General features: G+C 41.7%; 1 protein-coding gene across 4 annotated transcripts in view; it reads right to left on the reverse strand.

Annotated features, from left to right (window-relative positions):
- The window catches only part of RBM20 (RNA binding motif protein 20), a 225,009-nt gene that overhangs the window by 171,828 nt on the left and 27,551 nt on the right, over positions 1-25,630 (reverse strand). For 2 of the 4 annotated variants that reach the window (XM_055249444.2, XM_055249450.2), the window contains exon 1: positions 22,349-22,659. The exons of the other annotated variants lie outside the window; for them this stretch is intronic. In XM_055249444.2, coding sequence (XP_055105419.2) covers positions 22,349-22,539 — 191 coding nt within the window. In that variant the 5' untranslated portion in view covers positions 22,540-22,659. Of the gene's footprint in view, positions 1-22,348; positions 22,660-25,630 lie in introns of those variants that run through there. 4 annotated transcript variants of the gene reach the window in all.

Genomic DNA, 25,630 nt, shown 5'->3' on the forward strand with positions numbered 1-25,630 from the left:
CCCCTGGGTGATTTTTAAGAAGGGTCTGTCTGCTCCACAGCCCAATATTAAATTTAAGGACATCTGAAAACAGAACTGGCCAAGTGGCTGAGCTGATGTCTTGTTCTGTTTTACTTTTTATTATGGAAACTTACAAATTATACAAAGGTAGAGACAATAATATAATGATTTCCATGTACTCACCACCCAGCTTCAAAAATTATCAATCTATGGCCAATCTTGTTTATTTTGTACCCCCCCTTCATTATTTTGAAGCTAATCCCAGACATATCATATTTCATCTATACTTTAGTATACAACCCTAGAGTATAACTGCTTTCTTTCTTTCCTTCCTTCCTTCCTCTCCCTCTCTCTTTCTTTCTTTCCTTCCTTCCTTCCTCTCTCTCTCTCTTTCTTTCTTTCTTTGTGCCACCACACTGGGCTAATTTTTTGTATTATTTGTAGAGACAGTTTCACTATGTTGTCCAGGCTGGTCTCGAATCCCTGGATTCAAGTGATCTGCCCATCTCGGCCTCCCAAAATGCTGGATGAGCATGAGTGACAACACCTGGCCAACTTCTGTATTTTAACATAATCAAAATACCATTACCACAACTATAATAAGTGACTAATAAGTAATACAGTAACTATTCTTTTTAATGTTCAAATAATCAAATAATACGAGAATAAATCTTTAACCTCACTATTCAAATATAATATCTTAGGTTATCATATATATATCATAGGTTATCATATATATGTATATGTATGTATGTATACATGTTACAGTTAGATTTGTTTTGAGCTAGGACCCAAACAAGAATTATATACTACATTTTGCTGATAAGTATTTTAAGTCCTTTTTGATCTACAGATAACCCCTCCTGTTATTTTGATTCTTAACATTTATTTAAGAAACCAAGCCTGCAGCATGTCCCATTTTCTGATTACCTGATTCATCTGCCCGATATCATTTGTACATGTTCTGCATCCCTTGTATTTTCTACAAACTGGTAGTTAAATCTCAAGCCTGCCAAGACATTAAGATCGATCAGTGGGTTTGAATATTATCAGCCTGATCCTTCCATTATAAAGAACCCCATCAGCTGCACCTAATAGCTTAGTAGCCATTAACAACCACATTGTCTAAACTCATTATTCACCAGGGGTTGCAAAATGCTAATGTTCATTCCTTCTGTGTTTTTTAGATGGCATTCTTCTATGAAGAATTTTCTGACTGGTCATGGTGACTCATGCCTGTAATCCAACACTTTGCGAGGCTGAGGCGGGAAGATCACTGAAGCCAGGAGCTTGAGACCAGCTTGGGCAATATAGGAAGACCCTATCTCTACAAAAGAAAAAAAAAAAAAGTAGCCAGGCATGGTGACATGTGCCTGTAGCAGATACTCAGGAGGCTAAGGTGGGAGGATGGCTTGAGCCCAGGGGATCGAGGTTACAGTGAGGTATGATGGTGCCACTGCACTCCAGCCTGGGTAACAAACAGAGCAAGACCCTGTCTCTAAAAAGAGAGAGAGAGAGAGAGAATGAAGAAGGAGGAGAAGGAGGAGAGGAGGAAGAGAAAGGGGATGAAAGTTGGTTCCCCAGCATCCTACAGTGGAAACTACTGAATTTTTATTTTTTTATTTTTATTTATTTTCTTTTTTTTTTAATTTTTTTTGAGACAGTCTCACTCTGTCGCCCAGGCTAAAGTGCAGTGGCACCATCTCGGCTCACTGCAATCTCCACCTCCCAGGTTCAAGCAATTCTTGTGCCTCAATCTCCAGAGTAGCTGGGATTACAGGGGTTAGCTACCACACCCAGCTAATTTTTGTATTTTTAGTAGAGACAGGTTTTCACCACGTTGGTGAGGCTGGTCTCAAACTCCTGACCTCAGGTGATTCCCCCCTTTCAGCCTCCCAAAGTGCTGGGATTACAGGCATGAGCCACCATGCCCGGCCAAAACTACTGAATTTTTTTAACTCATAGATTTTGCATATGTCATTTGATGTATGTAAATCCACTATAGTTATTATTTTTAATGCCCAAATTGTTCAATATTTGGACAGGGGGAGCCCCTTCAATTAGCTTCTGAGTACTTCTCACAGGACACAGTGGTCTTTGATAGTTTCTTTGCTTTCTGATACAGCAAGATATTCCAGCTCATTTTGTACACTTTCTGCCCCAGGCCTGGAATCAGCCATTTTTCTAAGGATTCTTAGTTTCTTTTTAGCAGAAACGATGTACTTAGAGGCCATAATCTGGATGTTACAGGTGATTATTGCTTCTAGGTTTGTCATTATTTCTAGGCTGTTCAGTAGACAAGGTTAGATAATTTTTTTTTATTTGTTTAAAAGAAAATACATCAGGAGTTCTTATTAATATCTCCAATTCAAATTTAGAATTACAGGATTTTCATTTCACATCTTGATGGTAAAATCGTTGTCACTTTTTTGTATACTGAAAATTTTGGTTTCTAATGATTGGAACATAATTACTTTTATTATATATATTCATATGTTTATGTGGGTGTGTGTGGATATATATTAGTATGGGTACAGTTCTATCAACATTTTTACTTACAATATTACTGAAAACAGCTCATGATTAATTTGGCATTCACTTTGACCTTAAGATATTCCACTAGGGACGTATAATTAAATTAATTGTGTTTTCAAGTTATCTGAAATAATTGTGTGGTTAAACCACCAACTTGATAGATAAGTTTGTTTCACTTTACTCTTGATATTTTGGGATTACTTTTGTCAGTGTCGATTTAATTTTTTATAATTAAGACAAACATCTGTAAGGTTCCAAAGTCAAATCTACAAAGCAAAACACATTCAGAGAAGTCTAGCTTCTATCTCTGACCCATTCATCCATTTCCTCCGTACCCATATAGGTAAATATTTTTATTGGTTTATTCTTCCATTTTTAAAAAATTACAAGCAAATAGATGTGTATTTCTTAAATAATAGATAGCATGACATCCACTTTTTCTGCACTCTGCTTTTTCATTTAATAGTATGCCCTGGAGATCATTCCATAGCAGTACAGAGAGAACGTCCCCCTTCCCTGTCATTGATACACAGAATACTGTGTTCTATGTATCAGGGTGTGGAATGTGTATACAACTGGCTATCTTCTCTGTAAGAAAGCAGGGTGATGGCTGGGCATGGTGGCTCACACCTGTAATCCTAGCACTTTGGGAGGCTGAGGCGGATGGATTGCCTGAGCTCAGGAGGTCGAGACCAGCCTGGGCAACACCCCGTCTCTACTAAAATACAAAAAATTAGCTGGGACCAGTAATCCCAGTTATTTGGGAGGCTGAGGCAGGAGAATTGCTTGAACCCGTGAGGCGGAGCCAAGATCGCGCCATTGCACTCCAGCCTGGGCGACAGTGTGAGACTCCATCTAAAAAAAAAAAAAAAAAAAAAAAAAAAAAGCAAGCAAGCAAGCAGGTGAGAGGAAGGTGAATATATATTCATATTTGCTTCAGTGACTGCAGGGGACAGATTTGAGGGATGTCCAATGTAGGGATGAACAGGAACATCAGAGGCTACCGGCTGCCTAATCTCAGACACTGTGTTCTACGCATCAGTATAAAGGAAGGAGGACGATCGTTTACTCAACCCGTTCCCTATTGATGGACATCTGGGTTGTCTCCAGTCTTTTGCTATTGCAAATTGTGTCATGATGGAGAAGCTTGTGCCTATGTCTTTCTAAAAATTTTTGTGTGTGTATCTTGGGATAGATCCTATAATAGGATTGATTGGTCAAAAGGTAACCCACATGTACTTTTGCTAGATATTGCCAACTTCTCCATAAAAGTTGTATCATTTCACGTTCCCTACCATAAAGTGATATGTTTTACATGCTGACAAGTTTTCTTTAATTCTTCCAAAATCTCGGGAGCTTTAATTAAAAACCTCTGAGAGAACTGTTAACGAAAGCCATCTGATTCAATTCTCTACATTTTAGACTGAGGAAATTTCTTTTGAGAAAGGGCAGCGATGTGCTCAAGGAACTGCCTGACCCAGTTTGGCACTTTACACATAAACTCTCCCTCCCCTAGTGATGTCAGAGAAGTCAGCACAGTGTTAATATTCAGTTTGAAAATATGATAGATTAGTTTAGGTCTTTGTGAACTGCAAGTGGCTTCCTGAATTGGAAATGAAAGTTCACTGGGGGAGGAGAGCTTCTCAGTGCTTTCTCCTTTCCTCATCCCTTCACAGCCCTTCTAACAAAGCACAGATCTGATTTGGAATTTAACGGTACCAGTCAAGTGCTGGCTCCTATCCACACCAACACTGCTGAAGATTATCTTCCTTGAGCGTCCTCCCAGCAGCTGAGATTAGGCAGCATATAGACTCTGCCACTCAACCCTACTACCTTTTTTTTTTTTTTTTTTTTTGGAGACCTGTCTTGCTCTGTCACCCAGGCTGGAGTGCATGGCGTGATCTCAGCTCACTGCAACCTCCGCCTCCTGGGTTCAAGCGATTCTCCTGCCTCAGCCTCCCGAGTAGCTTGGATTACAGGTGCCCGCCAACACGCCTGGCTAATTTTTTGTATTTTTAGTAGAGACAGCGTTTTGCCATGTTGGTCAGGCTGATCTCAAACTCCTGACCTCAGGTGATCTGCCCACCTCGGCCTCCCAAAATGCCGGGATTACAGGCATGAGCCACCATGCCTGGCCCCTACTTTCAACATCTCTCAAATCTCACCCTCTGGTCACTGAAGCAAATATGAATACATATTCACCTTCCTCTCACCCTGCTTTCTTACAGAGAAGGCAGCCAATCATATACACTTTCTACACCCTGATTTTTGCCTTTATATATTCTTGAGACTTCTCTGTATCAGTACCCCGAGATGGTCCGAATAGTATTTGGAGGACGTAGCCAAGTGTTATTCACGAATCCCCTATTGCTGGACACACAGTTGTTCTGATCTTTTTTGGCCTCTATGTCTAGGGACTGAGCCCAGGCCTGCTGCTGTCCCTCCACCATCAAGATCCCACCAAATACACAAGTCAGATCCTAGCCTAAGGGGTTCTGGCTACACTGGCAACTGCCGGAGCTGGGCCATGAGAAGAGCACCGAGTCACGGGTGCCCAGGGAGAGTCTTACTTCCAAGAACCCCACAGGAGAGAGACTACGATCTTCTAACACCTTCCACTTTCAGTTTCCTGAATCACAAAACTCAGACCCTGAAGCCCATATAGTTCATATCCTAGGTGGGCTCAGGGAGGGGAAAAATACCACCATATAACAATCACTAAAGTCAGTATTTTTACTTATAGTTCACTCAGTCATTCAACAAATATTTAGTGAGTATCTTCCAGGTGTCAGGAATTGCTCCTAGGCCCTGGGGGGTAAATCACAGAGTACAACTCCCCTGCCATTGGAGAGCTTATGTGGTGGGGGCAGGGTGAAAGGAGCCATAATAGACAATAAGAACATAATAAATGAGTAAACTATATAATTTGTCAGAATAGCAGTCCCCAACCTTTTTGGCACCAGGGACCAGTTTTTTGGAAGACAATTTTTCCATGGACTATGGTGGCAGGGGATGGTTTTCGGATGATTCCAGCATATTACATTTATTGTGTACTTTATTATTACATTGTAATATATAATGAAATAATTATACAACTCACCATAATATAGAATCAGTGGGAGCCCTGAGCTTATTTTCCTGCAACTAGATGGTCCTATCCCGGGGTGATGGGAGACAGTGACAGATCATTAGGCATTAGATTCTCATAAGGAGCATGCAACCCAGACCCCTCATATGTGCAGTTCACAATAGGATTTGCCCTCCTATGAGAATCTAATGCCGCCACTGATCTGACAGGAGGCGGAGCTCAGGCAGTAATGCAAGTGATGGGGAGCAGCTGTAAATACAGATGAAGCTTCACTTGTTCACCCACCACTCACCTCCTGCTGTGTGGCCTCGTTCCTAACAGGCCACAGTCTGGTACCAGTCCATGGCCTGGGGGCTGGGGATCCTTATGCTAGAACAAGTGGAAAAAATAAAGCAAAATAAGACAGCCTGGATGGGAAGAGATGGGTTCAAGATGCAATTTAAATAGGGTGGTTAGAGTCAGTCTCACTGAGGAATCATGAGCAATCACTTATTTTCCAGGCAGCTTCTTTTTTTTTTTTTTTAAGCTGCCACAAGTCGACTGTCATTATTACTGCTACAGTTAAACTGTCATTATTGCAAATGTCAAGGCAATAATAAAGCAGTATCTTGGTGTTGCTGTTGTCTTGATTTGTGTTATTTTAGGAATTGCTTGAGGCTGAGCACGGTCACTCACAACTGTAATCCCAGCACATTGGGAGGCTGAGGCAGAATGATCGCTTGAGCCCAGGAGTTTGAGACCAGCCTGAGCAACATGGTGAAAACCTGACTCTACAAAAAAACACAAAAAAAATTATCCAGGCATGGTGGTGCACACCTGTAGTCCCAGCTCCTTGGGAGGTTGACGTGGGAGGATCACTTTGCACTCCAGCCTGGGTGAGAGTAAGGCCCTGTCAAAAAAAGAAGAAGAAGAAGAAGAAGAAAAGAAAAGAAAAAAGAACAGAAATTGCTTGAAATAGGCAGATGCTAGCTTAGGGCTTAGAAACTTTTTTTTTTGAGATGCAGAAATGTATCATTGAAAGCATTGTTGCAAGCAGGTTTTAAGGAGTATTCTTAGTGGTCATTTCCACCATTTATCCTATTTGGATCAAATCTCTCAGAAGAAATTCAGCCTGGAAATTGCCTGCACACAATCTGGCCTCTGGCTGGAGATGACAGCATGAAACAGCTGGTTTACATGAGGACACATGTATTCAGTACTGATTTCCTACCAAGGCATGTTCACCTGTCATCTCATTGACTGTTTGAACAAGCCCCATACCCTGGTCCCCCTTTAACCCATGTGGACTCTAAGAAGCTAAGTGCTACCTCTGGTCACACAGTGGCTTGACAGTGGAGCCCAGAGCAGAGCTGAAGTTTATGACTTTCTGCATTTATATTCCTCTATATGGCCTCTCCAAACATAAATGTCTGTCTAGCCCTTTCAGACAGGCAGTCCAAATAAAACATAAGTTGGAGAAAACCAAGCTTTGGCATCACATCAGGTCTCACCCATGGGACCATCCTGACTACTATTTCTAATCACCAAGTCAGTTAGATTGAAAGCTCGGTTGCAGTTAAGTTCCTCATTCCCAGGTATTCAACACACTATGTGCCAGGGGCTCTGCTAGGTGATGAGGATAGCAAAGATGAATGGCAGTGGCCTTGACTGCAAGGACTTTGCATGGTCTTTAGTGGAGACAAGCAAGAGGAGAGCACGGACAGATGCTACCATGGGAGCCACAGACCATTACAGGAAGAGGGACACTCAGCCCTCCTTCCTGCTTAGGGTTGGGGAAAGCTCCCTGGACGAGGTGAGGTCTAAGCAGAATTCAGAATGTTCTAGTTGAGGAGAGGGAAAGAGGGCAGCCAAGAGAGGACAGCAAGTTCTGGAGCTGGAGGGCTGAGTGGGGCAGATCTGGAAAGGCCTTCCACGCAGTCTGAACCTTAACCTAAAGGCCAGAAGAAGTCACACCAGGGCTTCCAGCAAGCAGAGGACAAGATCAAGACTATACTGCTGCAGAGAAAGAAGGAGCAGAGCCCAATCCAGCAGGAGGCCAGGGCGAGAGCTGGGAGGCCTGAACTAAGGGGACGGCAGTGGGCAGGGACAAGGAGGAGGAAATTCAAACGAAAAAGAGGAGGGCGTGCACCTTGGAAGGAGTCAGAAGGCCTGGCTCTGAGCCCAGGATCTCCAATCATTGGCTAGGTGACCCTGAGCTACTCCTAGTTACTTAATCCCTACCTACTTCACAGGGTTGTTGGAGGATTAACTGGGATAACCTAGAAGGAAACAAAGTGCCCTGTGAATGCTACAGACTGCAAAACACAGCGCCATTCACTCACCCCACAGCACTGTTGCATCATGGCTAGGAGACGTCAAATTACCCTCACAGGTGCGTAAGTTTCCCCTGCTCCACTGAACTGCTCTAATACTTGGCCGGCCTTTGGTAAATCCAGTTTCCTTTCTGGGCCTCATCACCTTTTCTGTAAAATAAAAGACCTGACTCAGGTGATTTTTTGGGGTTTCTTTCAGTTCGAAGTTCTGCAGTTTTGTTGTCTTATTCATCTTGTGTCCCAACTACCATGGTCATAATTGCTTGCCAAATGAGAAACTATTGAAGAAAGGTTCATCAACAGAAGAAAAAAAAAACTGAGTGATTGATTCTGAAAACAAAGATGAAAAAGTGTGTATTCTTTAAACACCTTGAAGGGTTACATTAACATGCTCCATTCAATGACGTAGTAATAAAATTTGAAGAGGTTTCACCCAAACAATGATTCTTATGTACAATATTTGTGATCCTAAAAGGTTAAATTATCATTGGCCTAGAAATTTACCCAAGAGAAGCTGAAAGATACGTCCAGATAAAGACTTGCAAAGGAATGTTCATACCAGCTTCATTTGTAATAGCCAAAACCTGGAAACAACCTAAATGTCCATCAACAGATGGATAAAGAGTTTGCACTATATCCACAAAACAGAATACTACTCAGCAAAGTAAAAGGCCCAAAGTTTTGATACAAGAAACAACATAGATGAACCTCCAAATCATTACGCTAAGAAAACCCATAAAATAGGAGAACATATTTGCAAATTATACACCTGATAAGGGCCTACTCTCCAGAATTGTCAAAGAACTCTTACCATTCCAAAACAAGAATGTAAAAAACCCAGTTTTAAAATGGATGATAGATTTGAGTAGACATTCCTCAAAAGAAGATATACAAATGGCCAACAAGCCAACATGAAAAGAAGCTCAATATCATTAGTCATTACTGAAATACAAATCAAAACCACATTGAGATACTACTTCATACCCACTAGGATGGCCATTAAAAAAAAAAAAAGAACAGGCCGGGCATGGTGGCTCATGCCTGTAATCCCAGCACCTTGGGAGGTCAAGGCAGGTGGATCACGAGGTCAGGAGATCGAGATGATCCTGGCTAACATGGTGAAATCACATCTCTACTAAAAATACAAAAAATTAGCCAGGCATGGTGGCATGTGTCTGTAGTCCCAGCTACTTGGGAGTCTGAGACAGGAGAATCATTTGAACCCGGGAGGCAGAGGTTGCAGTGAATCGAGATCACGCCAATGCACTCCAGCCTGGGCGACAGAGTGAGACTGTCTCAAAAAACAAACAAACAACAAAAAATAAAAACAGAAAATAACAAGTGCTGGCAAGGATGTGAAGAAATTGGAACCTTCATTCATTGCTGGAGGGTATGTAAAATGGTGCAGGACTTTGGAAATCTGTCTGGAGGTTCGTCGATAAATTCATCATAGAATTACTATATGACCGGCCAGGTGCGGTGGCTCACGTCCATAATTCCAGCACTTTGGGAGGCGGAGGTGGGTGGATGACCTGAGGCCAGGAGTTTGAGACCTGACTGGCCAACATGGTGAAACCTCATCTCTACTAAAAATATGAAAATTAGCTGGGTGTGATGGCGGGTGCCTGTAATCCCAGCTACTTGGGAGGCTGAGGCACAAGAATCGCTTGAGCCTGGGAGGCTGAGGTTGCAGTAAGCCAAGATCATGCCACTGCACTCCAGCCTGGGTGACACAGCCAGATTCCATCTCAAAAAAAAAAAAAAAAAAAAAAAAAAAAAGAATTACCATATGACCTACCAATTCCACTCCAAGATACATACCCAGAAGAACCAAAAACAGATGTTCAAACAAAAACTTGTACCAAATGTTCACAGTAGCACTATTCACAATAGTAAAAAGGTGGAAAAACCCAAATGTCTATCAATAGATGAATGGACAAAGAAAACGTTATCGCTACCTATACAATGGAATATTATTCAGCAGTAAAAATGCATGAAGTGCTGAGAAATGACACAGTACGGATGAAGCTTGAAAGCATGATACCATGTGAAAGAAGCTAGACACAAAAAGCCACATATTATGTGATCCCATTTATATGAAATCTCCAGAATAGGCAAATCCATAGGGACAGAAAGTAGATTGGTTTCCAGGGACTGAGGAGACGGTGGGAATGGGAAGCAACTGCTTAGTAGGTATGAAGTTTCCTTTTGAGGTGATGCAAACGTTTTGGTACTGGAGAGTGGTGATGGTTGCATAACACTATGAATGTACGTGATGTCACTAAATTATGCACTTTAAAATAGTGAAAGAAGACACACACATACACACACACACAGAGTACATACTTGGATTTCATTTGTATAAAATTCTAGGAAACACAAACAAAGAAAGCAAATCAGTGGTTCCCTGAATGTGAGGGGGATAAGGAGAAGAAGGAAAGATAAATTATAAGAAGTATGAAGAAACATTATGGGGTGATAATTTTTTTTCGAGATGGAGTTTTGCTCTTGTTGCCCAGGCTGGAGTGCAATGGCGCAATCTCCTCAGCTCACTGTAACCTCTGCCTCCCGAGTTCAAACAATTCTCCTGCCTCAGCCTCCAGAGTAGCTGGGATTTCAGGTGCCCACCACCATGCCCGGCAAATTTTTTGTATTTTTAGTAAAGATGGAGTTTCACTATGCTGGCCAGGCTGGTCTCGAACTCCTGACCACAGGTGATCCACGTGCCTCGGCCTCCCAAAGTGCTGGGATTATAGGCGTGAGCCACCACACCCAGCCAACAATGTTTATTATTATCTCAATTGTTTAATGGATCCTGATGGATGCTTTAAACATGTGCAGCTTACCATACTTCAATTATACCTCTTAAAATTGAAAAAAATAAAGACCAAAAACAGTTTTAAATTTTATTATTAGACCTCTGAATTGTTAGCATTATTGAATTGCTATTTGAAATACACTGAGAAACTCATGATTTAAAGGATTTTTAGCGTAAACCCTGTCGCAGATCAAAAGCCACAATCCTTCCCTGATTTATGGATTCTGTTCAGTCTGGTTGTTACAGACCACGGTTTCCTAAAGCAAAAGAACACTTGTAACGGTGTCTGCAAAGATGGTTAAAAAAGTATGTCTGGCAGAGACTAGCTGAGCTTCATGTGTCCTTGTTTCAAGTCAGGAATTCCTTTTGCTATGAATAGGAGCCTTGGACACTTTAATCATTGCAGAATCCTGGTTTTCTGAATTGGTTCAAAAATGGTCTGGTGGAAGTTGGCAGACACTTTGCAAATCAAACTATCGTGTGTGTTATTATTTTAGCACATGCTGAGAGGATTATAAGTGTTTATGTGCTTTCTGTGAGCATCAAATTTAGGTCTTGTCTAACATGCATAGCAGAGGAAGACAGTGAATCAAATGCCAGAGTCAGATTTGTTCATGGAATTTAAATTGGGATATGGGTTTCACTTTAAACCAAAGCTGTACTTAAAGTTATAAGGGGGAAAAAAGGGCGGGGGTGGGTGACAGAAACAGGAAAAAAAGTTTTAATTGGATTGCTTAGTTTTTCTTAAATTTGACCTACTTTCAGATTTATTTTAGCCATTTTTTTCTATTTTTTTGTAAGTGATGGATTTTCTATAAATTAAGGATACAGATATTTACACAGAGAAGACAGGATTGCTCGAATTAGTATAACATTCTTTATTCTGAGCCCCATTCCACCATGTTTTCATAAATACAATTTTTCTTAGCCTTCCTGGGTCCTAGTAAGGTTGTGCCTCAGTTTCCTCATCTGCATGATGGGGAGAATAACAACACTTACCTCACAGGATTATTGTTGAAGTAAATGGATTGAAAATACCTAAACTGTTTAGAATAATGGCTGGCACACAGAAAGCACTCTATAAAAGTTAGTTGTTATTCACTTTATTATTACTGCTCCCTTTAACAGATAAGAACACTGACACTCAGGGTTAGTAGTGGGAAAGCTGAATCCAGAACATAGATCATGCCTGCTCCTGCTCCTTTTCACTACTCCATGCCACCTTTTTTACCCATACATATTTTGTGTATGAAAATAGGAGTACCAAAGTGGAACAGGCAAAAATAGCTGTGTAATTTAAATCTAAAAAACATGAACAAACTGCTAGTCACTGACCAGCCCCACAACTCACCCAGTTTAGGCACCAGGGCAAGTCATCAGTCATTTTTAAAGCCTGCTTCATACAGTGATTTTGAAAATGGAGTTAAAAGTCTTCTGCAAAGAACCAACATAACTTCAAGAGGATGCCCAACAAAATCTGATGAGCAGTACAAATTACATCAGTATCCACTTATTTCCATTAGCATTAAAATGGACATTAAAAGGCACTGCAACTCAAGAGATGGAATGCCTCCTATAGAGTTAAATGGGAAGTAGCTGACCTATTGATCAAGTCCTATGAAGTCAGAACTAGAAAAATCCAGAGGCTCTAGATAATATCTATGAGCTGATACAATGCAAACATATTTGCAAGGCTGTTTGATATAAACTGTGTGTCCAAACTCATGCATTCTAAAGTGATCCACATATTTCATTACAATTGCTCCTTAAACATTTAATCAAATTAAAAGACAAAGCCACCAGAAGAAATTCTGTTGGAACATAGGATATTCAGAGGGTCTCATGGTAGCACCTCTGCAGACAACTTACTACTTATCACAAACAGAAAAATGTCTGTCTACAATGGAGCAATCTGGTGGCCGCCATGTTAAACAAGGGATCAAACTCCTAGCCTATCTTTGCCAAAATGTTTAACCTGGATCTGGTCATGACGAAACAACAGTCACAGCCATATCATGGTTCATTCTCAAAGACAACTAGCCTGTAATCTTCAGTCATGGAAAGTAGAAAGAGGTGGGTATACTTGGTAGATTAAAAAGAAGAGATGGCTGGTGCAGTGGCTCATGCCTGTAATCCCAGCACTTTGGGAGGCTGAGGCAGGAGGATCGCTCGAGTCCAGGAGTTTGAGACCAGCCTGGGCAACATGGTGAAACCCTGTCTCTACAAAAAATACAAAAAGTAGCAGAGCGTGGTGGTGCACGTCTATAGCCCCAGCTACTTGGAAGGTTGAGGTGGGAGATTGCTTGAGTCAGGGAGGTCAAAGCTGCAGTGAGCTGTGATTGCACCCTGTACTCCAGCCTAAGTGACAGAGTGAGACCCTGTCTCAAAAAAAAAGAGAAAGACATTATAAACAAATGCAAAAAAAAAAAAAAAAAACCAGCTATATGAGATATTATCTGACAAATGAAAAAGTTAAAAACCTAGTGTTTATTAGAAAAAAATTAAATAAGGAGCTATGATAACAAAATTATAGTTGTACAAATTACTTTCAAATAATTCAGGAAAAGAAAAAGCAAGAGAGAGCACACTCAAGGGCAAGCAAGAATGCAAATATAGTCTCCCCAAAGCAAGGCTTACTTTTTAAAAATACAGTCCAAATTATATCCTTGGTTGAAACAAATTTGAAGCAGAGTGGGAACTGGGGTGGCAGAAATAATAACGGGCATTCCTATAATTGGCTTGGGAGTAAGAAGTAAAATGTGTTTTGCTTCCTTTAAATAAAAATATTAGTTATGCTTTTACATCTCAAAAGGTTCATCTTTAAACCACAGCTTGAAGGTGTTAAGAGGACGTTTCTGGGTATTAAAGGAAGGTAGGTATTGGATTTTTCCTCTATTAAGGATCTGGGAAAAAAAAAAGTAACCTTAAATCAAAAAGAGCAGAGAAGAAAATGTGACGGTTTCTGTTTGGCAGGAAGGAACAGAGCATGAGATGCCCAGGAGAGACCCAATTTTCTGCCACTCCCATAAAAGTCCTGTGTGGGTGGGTGGGCAGGATGGGGTGAGAGGAGATAGCACAACCAAGGATGCTTTTCTCAACCCTCTTAGGGGATGTGAGTAGACTAAGGTCGGTACATACATGGCTAATTTATGAATGCCTCCATTTCTCTCTCCTCCATTCCCAGGATGACAAAAGAGTAGCCTAGCAGAAAATATAAGAGACAGAAATATGGGGATTCTCATCCCAGCCTGATGACTCCCTCACTGTGTGACCTTCAACAATTCACCTGACTTCTCTGATGCTCATTTGTCTTACCTAGAAAAACAGGAAGGCTACGCTAAAACAGCTCTCAGCTACCTTCCAGGACTAAAATCTAAGATGCTAAAGGGCAGCTCAGTCTTCAAGACAGTGCAATACCAATGTGAAATGTCTACTCCTTCTGTTGCTGTTTTTAAAAATGAAATACTCGAAGGTACAGATGGTTAGGAAAAGAAATAGATAAAGAAAAAAATAGTTTTATTGTTTTATTGTAAAAGTAATACATGCTCACTGAATTTTTAAAAAATAGACAATATTAAAAAGGAAGAAAAAAAGACAAACCACTCTAATTGCCCCATCCAGAGTTAGAACTACTGTTAATGTTCTTTACATTTGTTCTTCAGATATTTTTTAAGGCTGGCAGGCACCAGCACACACTCATACACATCTTTTCAAAAACAAACATGAAGGCCGGGCGCGGTGGCTCACGCTTGTAATCCCAGCACTTTGGGAGGCTGAGGCGGGCGGATCACGAGGTCAGGAGATCGAGACCACGGTGAACCCCTGTCTCTACTAAAAAATACAAAAAATTAGCCAGGCGTGGTGGCGGGCGCCTGTAGTCCCAGCTACTCGGAGAGGCTGAGGCAGGAGAATGGCGTGAACCCGGGAGGCGGAGCTTGCAGTGAGCCAAGATTGCGCCACAGCACTCCAGCCTGGGCGACAGAGCGAGACTCTGTCTCAAAAAAAAAAAAAAAAAAAAAAAAATGAAATCTTTGCATACATGCTGTTTGTAATTTTTTTAGTTAATATTCTATGGTTCTCCTTCCATATCAATCAATGCAAAATAACAGCATCATTCTAATGGCTGAGTAGTACACGACCTTATACCTACACATGGTTTATTTTTCCAACTGAGAAACATTTAAATGGTTTCTAATTTTCACTCTTCTAGACAGTGTTGCAATAAATATTCTTATGTTCATCCTCATATATGTACATATTTGAAGACTTAAAATCAAGATTTAATCACAGACTTATCTCTCTTTTTATGCAGAAGGTTAAAATATTGATCATTTCAAATATCAGATAAAGTTTCTCTACAACTCTGCTATTGCCAGTGCAGGAGGATGCAGCATTGGCCCCACAGCGCCCACATCCTGGCTCTGGAAACACTCGGTCTCCTGATTCAGTGAGGCTACACGGAAGCATGAGGCCCAGCTTTGGGACAACTATGACATCTGCAAGTATGCAAAGAGGTTTTAGGGCAAGCTCCAGGCTGGTCTCTGCGGCAGACTGACTGTGTGTCACGGTTCAGGAGTCCCTGCAGCAGCCGCAGCCGTGCTCCTGTAAAACGTTTGTGTGTCCTATGTTTACGTTCTCTGCCTCTGAAACCAACGATGTCACCAAACACACTCCCGTCGGCCTATGTTTAACACAATCCAATTCAGACACATGAAAATTATCGTCTCTGTCTCCTAAGCTGAAAGTGCTGCTTTCAGTTTGTTAAAGTAAATGTTAAAGTGCTTACTTTAACATTCCAAAAAATTATTCTTATACCAAAAACAGTTTTAGAGATTGAAGGACAGTATAAAACTTCTTCCTGTTCACTGACATTAGTGTTTATTTTTCTGACTTTTAAAATTATGTCACTGATCCAAATATTCTTTGTGAATGCTAGAGAAAGCATTTCATTCTCTTTTTGTGGTTATTGTTGTTTTCATGGGTGATCAATGTCACAAATATGTACCTGTGCCCATGGCTAAATTTAATTGATGTGGGACATATTCTGTATTAGGTGACGGAGGAAGTTGATGGAGGGAGGCATTCTACATTGGTGATCACTCCACAATTTTGCTAAGATTTGCACAAGAGCCACCTATTCTTGGAAGAAACTGCGATTGATCATTTCCAGTCCCTGGAGAGGCTAGATTAGGAAGGTTAATTGGCTTGTCCAGGTCACTGACTCCCAGTCCAGAGTTTTTTCCTCTCTGGCACTCCTTGACAGAAGCCCAATAATTAATGTAGAGCAAAGATGCTCATTTTACACCTGAAAACATCAGACTGATCTTAAATCATTCTGTTCAATAATTAATTCAAAATAAACTGAAGGAGGAGATTTAGTGAAACAAATGCATCTTTAAAATATATATTACCTAGTCTACTCCTGACACTGGAGGGCAGGCTGAAGGGCAGGCCTAACAAAACTTAAAAACATATTTGGGAAAGAGTCTACAGACAAGTTGCAAAACCAGAAAGTATTTAAGATGTCCAGACAGCAGCAATTGGAGGTTTCCAGGTTTGGGCCAGAGTGGGTAACTGAGAACTGATGGGTCATTAGTGTGATCAAGAGAAAGCAGGCGCAAAGAAAAGGCAGAAACAAGTGGCCCTGGTACAGCCTTAAAGCAAATACCACATTAAAGAAGGCAAAAGTGGCATGGAAACTATCTTCATGGGGTGATAACCACTCCCAAACACATGCATGACCCCCTGCCTTTTGTTTCTGAACACATGGAAAGATTGACTTGTCCAACTGAGCTGTGAGTTATTAGCACATCCTCATGCAAGTTGCTTAACTGCTCCTTTTTTGCCCATAAAGTACATTAGCATCAATATGTGCCATCTCCCCTACAGATCTGCTGTCAGCAAGTTGGAAAAGTTGCCTTAGAAACCATCAGGGGACTTATTTATCTTATAAAGTCCATCAGGAGTTGTAGGGAAGAGGAAGATCAATCAACTTGACTGTAACTTCCACCGCAGTAAAGAGTTTATCATATTAGATAGATATACGCAACATATCCAAAACACACACAAATTATTTGGGGGGAAAGGGCCCTCCTCACTTTCATCTCCTCCCTCAACAGCTGGCAGTGATAACTTGTCCCCACACTTGCTGTGTGTAAACTTTGAAGACTAAAATCTTGTACAGCTCCTTAGTTGGGTGGAATTTAAACAGTGACCATCCATGGAGCCAGTCAAACTATCAGCGCACCAACAATACCCCCATGGTGATGTTGGAAACCAAATTCACATTCCTGATTCAAAAACATATCTTCTTAATTAGGATGACAATCTGCCAGTCTACTCACTGGTGGGAACAAGCAGTATTAGGCATCCAGGATAACATGCATATTCTCAAGATCCAGCCAGGTTCTTTAAACAGAAAGGGAACTGCTGTGTGCTCCTTTCTGCAAACCACTAATTACCATCTTTGCCATGATTCTGGAATATGGATCATTTTACTTAATGCAAAACTTTTCAACACTCTATTCTAAACACAGCTAGCTACCAGTCACTCACACCAGCTGCAGATCCATAGCAATTTTCCCTGTTAAAATATACAAAATAATATCGGTTAGACCATCCCCAATTAAATAATCACTGTGGCAGGAAATAAAAATCAGATTAAGTAGGATTTTGTGGTGTAGGAGACCATTCGAGCTTTTGCCTGGCAGGGAGACCAGGACAGATGAAGGGAAAGGGGAGTCCTACTTCTGAACTTCTCTTTGGGGTTTTAACTCCAACATCCCAAGCTTCCTCCATCCTTACCTTCCATATTTAGTTCAGTCCATTTTAATTTCTATCCCTTAATTAAACCCCAGTTCCCAACATTTTGTGTATTCTTGTTTCTCAAACCTGTGAATTGAGCTATATCAATTTGTTCACTTGAGGATCAGCTGTTGTGGGCAGGGAAGAACATTAGTTTAAACTGGAGTCAAGAACCTAAAGCCACAAAAATAAATAAATAAATAAATAAATCAGAAGGAAAGAAAGAAACTGGATAATGTGGAATCATTTCACTGTGAGTCAATCCTGGTTGGTTTTTTTCCGCCCCCTGGTGACTATTAGGACAGGCAAAGAGATCTTAACAGATCAGAGTTCACATTCCAATGGACAGACTTGGGCTTTTTAAATTATTAATTAGATAAACGCGAAGGAGGTAGTGAAAGAATACATGGATAGGAAAATAAAAGGGGTGATCAAATTCTTCTTCTTTCCCCCCCCACAGCACTGGCATTAGAACGGCTCTGTGTGCACCATATGCATAGTCCTTTACTGTGACTAATGGGAATAATGTACTACATTTCATAATACTGATCTCTTTGGCAATTTGAGAAAAACTCACAACTAAATGACTATACATACTATCTAAAAATACTTATCACAACAAACCCTCAAGCAAAATTTCTTTTTCTGATAAAACTTTGGAAAGCTTTCTAGACAAGCAAAAGAATCGTTCAGACTGCTAAGAAAATAGACCCCCCCACCCCCGCTTTCCTTCCCTGTTGGGGTAAAGGCTTAATCCTCTCAGATGTTTTCCCTGCTGAATGCTTGTCTTATGTGCAGTTTAAGATGGTATTTAAAATTTTCAAAATTCCTTCTACAAGCATATTCCTATTTCCCCTAAAATTGGGCTCAAACTGATGTTAACTGGCACAGGTGTTAGAAATTCCACTCTCTTTCCAGAAAGGACCAAGTATGAATGTAAGGGAATGTCCCTTTTTAGCAAATTCTTATTTCTTCTCTCTGACTCTGGATGTAATTGTCAGCATACCCATCAAAGTGGGTGAACATCATACATAACTTGCCTGCAAATGACTCCCCAACAGTTATATGGAGATCCTTCTGCAGAATGTCTGTAAAATTAGAGTCTGTAAATCGGAGTTTCTACTTATAACATTTTCTATTCTGAGTGAGGGGAGCACTTTGCTCTGAAAATATAGACAGCCAGTGTTCTAATGCTATACAGAAGACTATAAACTTTAGAGATCAAAGCTGGATTCATGTTTTCATTAACTACAAACACACGCAGGTGACACTAGCTATCAAACGCTAAACCAAAACTTTTTCTATTGTTTATAATTATTTTTATTCACTGCTTAAAAATAATCTAGAAAAAAATGTTATCTATACTCAAATTCAGTATGCAACCAGATGCCACGCATTAGCCAGGAATATTTTGCTGCAAATCAAGTAAGTTAGGAAAATCACCTCTACATTCACTTCATAAGAGGGGTGCACGTTTTTGGTCTCTTTCCTCCATGACTAGCGGTATACTTTGTGATTCCATCTGAGAGCTAACTTTAACATTTCACACGGAATTGAGGGGCTCTGCTTTCATTCTAATGAGTGCTTTAAAACTGGCAACCTAAAACTTAAATTCCTGACGTTCATCAAGGTTAATAAGTAACTTCTTATAAATAAAGGATTAGGTTTGATTTTAAAGCTCATAATTAAAACAAAATAATTTTTAAAATAGAACATTGTGAATGTTGGAGGAGATAGATCCTTATAAAATATTCACCGGAATATCAGTGTTTTCTTATTTCTGCTAGTATGGAAAAAATATATATTTGTTAAGTTCTCAAATTATTCTGATTTCCTAACTTATCCCAAATATCCTCTTAGGATATTATTTATATTTCTTGTTCCCTAAATAGCCTAAATCGTGTTTTACATACAACAATGCCTCTATATTAGCCAATTTGGAGAATGCACGTTTAAAATAAAAATCTTATAAAATATTATCTGTGTCTATACACGGCTGATCATCTTTACAGTAAACAAAAGCAGAAAAGGTATGGATGATTCTTAATGGAAGCTAAAAATACAATGACAAGGAAATGAAATCATAGTACTCCAGAGAAATTAACTCTAGGTGCAATCTTCATAAGTACTAAGACTGGCTTCCATAAAACAAACAAAATCAGTCTCATTATTAGTCATTACGCTTCATGTGTTTATCTTTGTAAATGTAGTATACGGCAGTTTTCTAAACACCAAATATAACGTGAACAGGAACTGATTTTTATTATAATTGTTACTATGGTTTTTCCAAAGTCATTGACTTTGATCTAAAATAAAAGCCATTACTAATAAAAATCAGTAAACATAGACATTAAGTGGAAAAATGTAATCTTCAAACGCACTACGCAACATGAAGATTGATGTCGCCATCATTTTGAAAGCAATCAAAACTTCTCCTCTTACGAGTTACATAACGACCTCACTAAAATAACTAGAAAAAATAGAGGTTCTCTAATAATATTTAATATGTGTTCCACCAGAGGAAAATTTCATCCAAAGCTGTAGCTCACAAAATCCCCCAAATCAACAGGCAGACAACTTGTTTTGCAGCCAAGTGCAGTAGCTCCACTATATTTTCTCAAAGATGGCTGATGCAAACCACACCTCATAACTACATAAAAATGGTTGCTCAGATGGAATTACGCAAATGCAGTTTCAAAATAACCTGCTCAAATTTCGGCGCATTGAAGATGGACCTACGAAGCGTTTGCGACATTATGTCTGGTTCCAGCGAAATTTCAGTGGGCACTAAGGAGAGCACAAGCTCCACATCATCCTTATAAAGAAAGACTGAAACGTCAGTATGCAAACATCAAATCCTGTGGGCATATTCACAGCCCTGGGACCTGGTGCCTGAACACTGATGCGTCACCAATGTAAAGCAAGCAAAGCCATGAGGCGCTTCTTGAGGTCTCCATCCTGCCCCTTCAAGTAGAAAGGGCCATCTTTGAAAAGCTGAATCTTTTCTTTTAAAATTAGATATTCCAAAGATGGGATTTTCAAAATGGGGGATGAATTTAGAGGGCAAATTATTTATTATATGAGGCAAATAAAATATACTTTAAATGATCCATTTCCATAAAATGATATTTGTTTTCAACCTGGCAGTATTTCATAATCAGATGCCCTTCTGCAAAGACTTTTCTGTGAGTATAAACTTCCCAGTTTTTGTCTACTTAAAAGTAAATAATAGAAAAGTGCAGGGTAATTACAATACCGAAGCAATTTCAATAAGCTTCATATGCAGCCTGATTACAAGCCACGAGACACTGGCTCCGTATGAAGCACATCAGATGTTTCCAAATTAATAATTGGCCAAATTGGATTTTTCACTAAGTAAACTTTAAATTTTAAATAGTTTTTCTCTGTTGCTTTATATTTATATTAAGGAATAAAGAGAAATTTTAAGTATTGATGTACATAAATTGCCAATCATATTTAGTATTGGCTGAATAATTTGCAAAACAATAGAAAAGAATGATAATATGAAATATTTTCATTTTGGAATAGTTGGAAACTGTAGTTGAAAGTTATATAAAATATCCAATTAAAGCAAAAAGTTGTCACAAGTGGAGATTCAGTATTCCACCAGTCAACATACGGAACCATTTTGTTCTGAAATATGATACCAGCGTTTTCTAACATTAAACTTGAATTTTCACAATTCTTTCTATTGGATAAATCAGTCTTCAAAACAATAAATACTTAACTGCTATTTACTTCCATTTACACCCATCACTGGTTCTGTCTGTTACTAAGTTTTATTAAATTTACAGGACTCAAAGCATCAGCGGAGCAGCGGAAAACCTCTGCTCTGTTCCATAAGGGTAAATTTTGCTGTACTTACGTGTATTTATTTAGTGTTGTCAGTTTCGCAGAGGTGCTCGTCATTCACTTTCCTACACTTCTTAAACTAGTTTTGAAGACTTCATTACAAACTGAGTAAACCCTTAGGAGGGTAGAGATCCTTCAAATAAACCAACATTCTAGGCCTTAAACCGTCACACGAAATCTCAAAAGAACAAACAATACAAAGCATCACTGTTTTTACTTGTATGTCCCTCAAATGGGCTGAAAGAGCCTCTCCGGGCTTATTAACCACCCCCAACCTTCTCAAGCATTGGGAAGGCCGACCTAAGAATTCACGACCCAAGTCGCACGGGTCACCCGAGTCACAAGATGGTAACATTAATGGAAAACGGTTGCGTAGCTAAACTCTTCGAAAGGGCCTTCTTGAAAAGTGTCTAAAATTTCAGGGCAAAGCAAAATATGTTGTTTACAAACTCTCACCTCCCTTTTCACCCCAATGTCACTGGTTGGTTTCAGGGGCACCACGAAGGGTGGTTTAATTTTTGGCATTTTACTTACACACCCTCACGCGCGCGCACACACTCACGCACGACTCTCCATTCCAGCGTCCTCTTGGGACCAGAAAGATGAAATACAGTCGCTGGGCCATTTCCCCCCAATCTCAGCTATTTTAGTTCAAAATATCTAGTACCATTCCTGAAGAGAAGAGAAAGGAGATAAGGAAAAACAAAATAATTTTCCCTAAGGAACTTGGCTCCCCTCTTTCCAGCCTAACAAACAGCCAGAAGGACACCGACTCTGCCCAGAGGGGGGACGAGAAAACTTCAAACCCAAGGGGGGCGAGCGAAGTTCAGCAGGGACGTGAGATGAAGCCACAAAGGGGGCTCTCGGGGCGTGTCTCCAGGCGCACCCCTGGTCCCTGTTCCCTTCTCCCCTTCTTACTTTTGGATGATCTGGGGTAGGCCGGCTTGGGGCGGGGGCGGTGGCGGGGGCGGCGGCGGCGGCGGCTGCATCCCTCGCGGGCCGGAGGGTGCCGGGGACGTCCGGGCACCAGGCACACTGCAGGCAACTCTGTCCGGCTGCTCCGGACCGCTGGGGTCCGCGTCCTGGCTCATGGCTGCTGCCAGCACCATGCGGGGCGAGACCCGCCCGGGATCGCAGCGAGAGAGCTCACGGGAGGGGCGGTCCCGGGCCACGGGCGCTCACTGGCCGGGGTCCCCGTGCCCAGTCCCCTTGTCCTTCCCGGTGGCGCAGGGAGGAGACGCGAGGGGCGGGGAGGAGGCAGTCCCGGCGGCGCCGCCTCCTCCTCCCGCTGCTCCAGCTCGTCCGGGCCGGCCACGCGGGGGCGGGGGCCAGGGGGCGTCTCCCGACCGGCGGGAGCTGCTCTGCGGCCGGGGGCTGCTCAGCGCCAAGCTGGACCCAGGAACTCTGCCCACCGACCCTGGGCGCAGGAAGCGGGGAAGGAGCGCGGCGTATGCCTCCCGCCACAGTGCACCCTCAGGGTCCGGAGCCCAGCGTTCCCCGGCGCAGCACACCGCTTGAGGAAGGCGACACACGCAGCCCGCGGCCCGCCGCCGCGTTCTCGCTCCACCCGGGAGCCCTCAGTCCTCCGGCTGTCCCCGGGGACGGTGCGCGCGGCCTCCCGCAGCTCCTGCCAAGCCAGGCGGACCGAGCGCGCCAGGGACGTCCGCGCACATCGCCGGTGCAAAGTGTGCCGGGCCTGGCATCTGCTCGCGGCTGGAGCCCGGCCAGCGCCACTCGCGCCTGAGGCACCCGACCCCGAGGGGAAGAAAACCTGGACTCGCCCCGTAGTGGGACTTGTATTGTAATCCAGGTCTCAGATGACCATCCCCGGGGTTCTCCAAATTGTCAGTTCCAGCTGCTGATTTCAGGTGTCCTCGGAAGCAGCCGGTGGGGCCGCGGTGGGTTTCTGGTTTCTTTTTCTCTTCACTTAAAAGACCCCGCAACGACCCCACGAGCGCAAAGACAAAACCATGCGTACATTTTATTCTTGTTATTTATTGGCCAAATCTCCGTGGAAATGTAAAGGATGAAAAGAGAGTTCGCCGACAACGTACGGTCACCGCCACGCCCTCTGAAGCCCTGTTAATTACCCTGGCGCCCGCGTGCGCCCGTCCACCTGCACTCACCGGTTTACAGCTGTGGACGCGAACATCCTGCAGCCTTTCAAGGCTGAGAGCCACTCCGCAAGGTGCAACTTAATGCCCTAGCGCGTGAGTGCGAATATGCGAGGCACCTGACACAGAAATGTCTACGGAGCAGAGACACCAGACAAAGCGGCCGCCCAGTAGACCTCACCGGCTGTCCGGCATACAGGAGTTCTAAGTCCTGACGCCAGCATCCCCGGAAAGTAGAGAAAAGCGTGCCTTGCGTGCCAGGGAAACCAGAGCCCAGGATGCCGCATGGCCTGGAGAGGAGTTTGCTCAGGGTCTCCATCCAACTCACCTTCCTCCCGCAACCACGCGGAGGAAAATTCTGAAGATGGATTCCCTGAGACCTGGCAACTACTTGAATTCCCTAAAAGACGCTTTCATTTCTCCCCAGACTGAGTTTCCAGCCTCAGGAAACTACGCCTCCGCCTCCGTTGCTTTCTGCCATCATTCTCTTTCTCTCTCCTTCCTTCCCTCTCCCTTTTTTATCTTCCTCTCTCCCTCCTCTAATATAAAATGACACTATCAATTCCTTGTATTCATAAAGATCAGTTTGCCACAGTTCGCAAAATTGAGCCTCACCAAAACAAACAAAAACAAAACAAAAACATGAAACAGGTAGGCTGGTCCGAAGGTAGGTAGTTAGCTCAATTGACTGTTCCGTTCGTTACAGTTAGAACTCCTTGTTCTACTCTTTCCCCCTTCTCCTTAACGCAGTTGACGAGGAAAAAAAAAACACCTGGTAAAGAGGTGTTGATTGTTTTTCCCATTTCACAAATGAGGAGGCATTAGGGTGATTTGTCGGGAGTATCCACGGCTAGTAAGAGGCTATAAGAACCAAGTCCATTCTCTGAATAGTTAGCTCATCATCTTCAGTTTCCATCACTAAATTCCTAACCGTGGTTTCCTTAAATCTCCATCTTCCACCCCATATTCCCACCCCCAGACTTCGTTAGTGAAAGGAAATTACTTAAAATTAACATTGCAACTCTCCCAGAAATAAAATTAAAACTTTTTCTATGTTTGCACGGAAGTCTTTTTCTCAGAATCCTCCAAAACCTTGGTGGAAAGAGCTTTGTGATCAAAAGGATCTGTTTTTGAGTCCAGACTCTGCAATTTACCAGTGGAGTAATTCAACCTCTCTGAGTGTCAGTTACCAAATATGTAAATCGGAATTGATGAGACCCTGGCTTGGATAGTCTCTGTTAGGATTGGGGATAATGTGTCTTGTATACTTTGTGCATAAGATGTTCAATCTGGCACTTACTACAAACATGACTCTTTATATTCCAACCTTATAGCCAAATATTAATACAACAGATCTCAAACCCCAGAAAGCTGAGAGCCTGGAAGTCACAACATCGATATAAGTGAGTCTATTCCCATTACATTTTTATTGGCAAAAAAAAAGAGGACCATGTTATATGAATGAAGTTGTCTGAATCTCAAAAATAATATCCTAGCATATGTGATAAAATAAGAAACAATGGATAAATCTAGACATTCACTGGACTTTTTTTGCATCCTTTCTGTAAATTTGAAATTTTCAAAATAAAAAAATGGGAAAAAATGAATGATTCACAGTTGTTTTACAGAAATGCCATCTCCATGATTATAGCTTAATATTTGCAATCAACATGTTACATAATAACTGAACTTAGAATAGATTTGAAGGGAGAGGGCAACACAACACCAAAAACCTGGAGGTAGTTCATGTCCTTCCTCAGATCCCACAAAATGTTTTCCAGGATGACGTTGAACAAGCATTCCATTTTGCAAGTCAAACATAAAGTATATTCAAAAGTTGCAATGATAAATATTTCTAAATGTTTCTCACTTCTCTCCCGGAGGAATGAAAAAGCATAAAGAGCCCTAGCTGAGGCTGCAGCCCTTGCTTTGATCTGCCCCTGGGCTCTCATCACTCCCCTCCCCCAAGCGTGCGCTTCACAGTGACAGAAGCCAGACAAATGCTGTGTGAGTCACCTGACTTGACAAATGGGAGTGTGACTGAGAGGTGAGGACTGGTAACATCTCTCTTTGTTCCTCTCCACAG

The sequence above is a fragment of the Symphalangus syndactylus genome, chromosome 2, assembly GCF_028878055.3.
Source record: "Symphalangus syndactylus isolate Jambi chromosome 2, NHGRI_mSymSyn1-v2.1_pri, whole genome shotgun sequence".
In the NCBI taxonomy this organism is placed as follows: Eukaryota; Metazoa; Chordata; class Mammalia; order Primates; family Hylobatidae; genus Symphalangus; species Symphalangus syndactylus.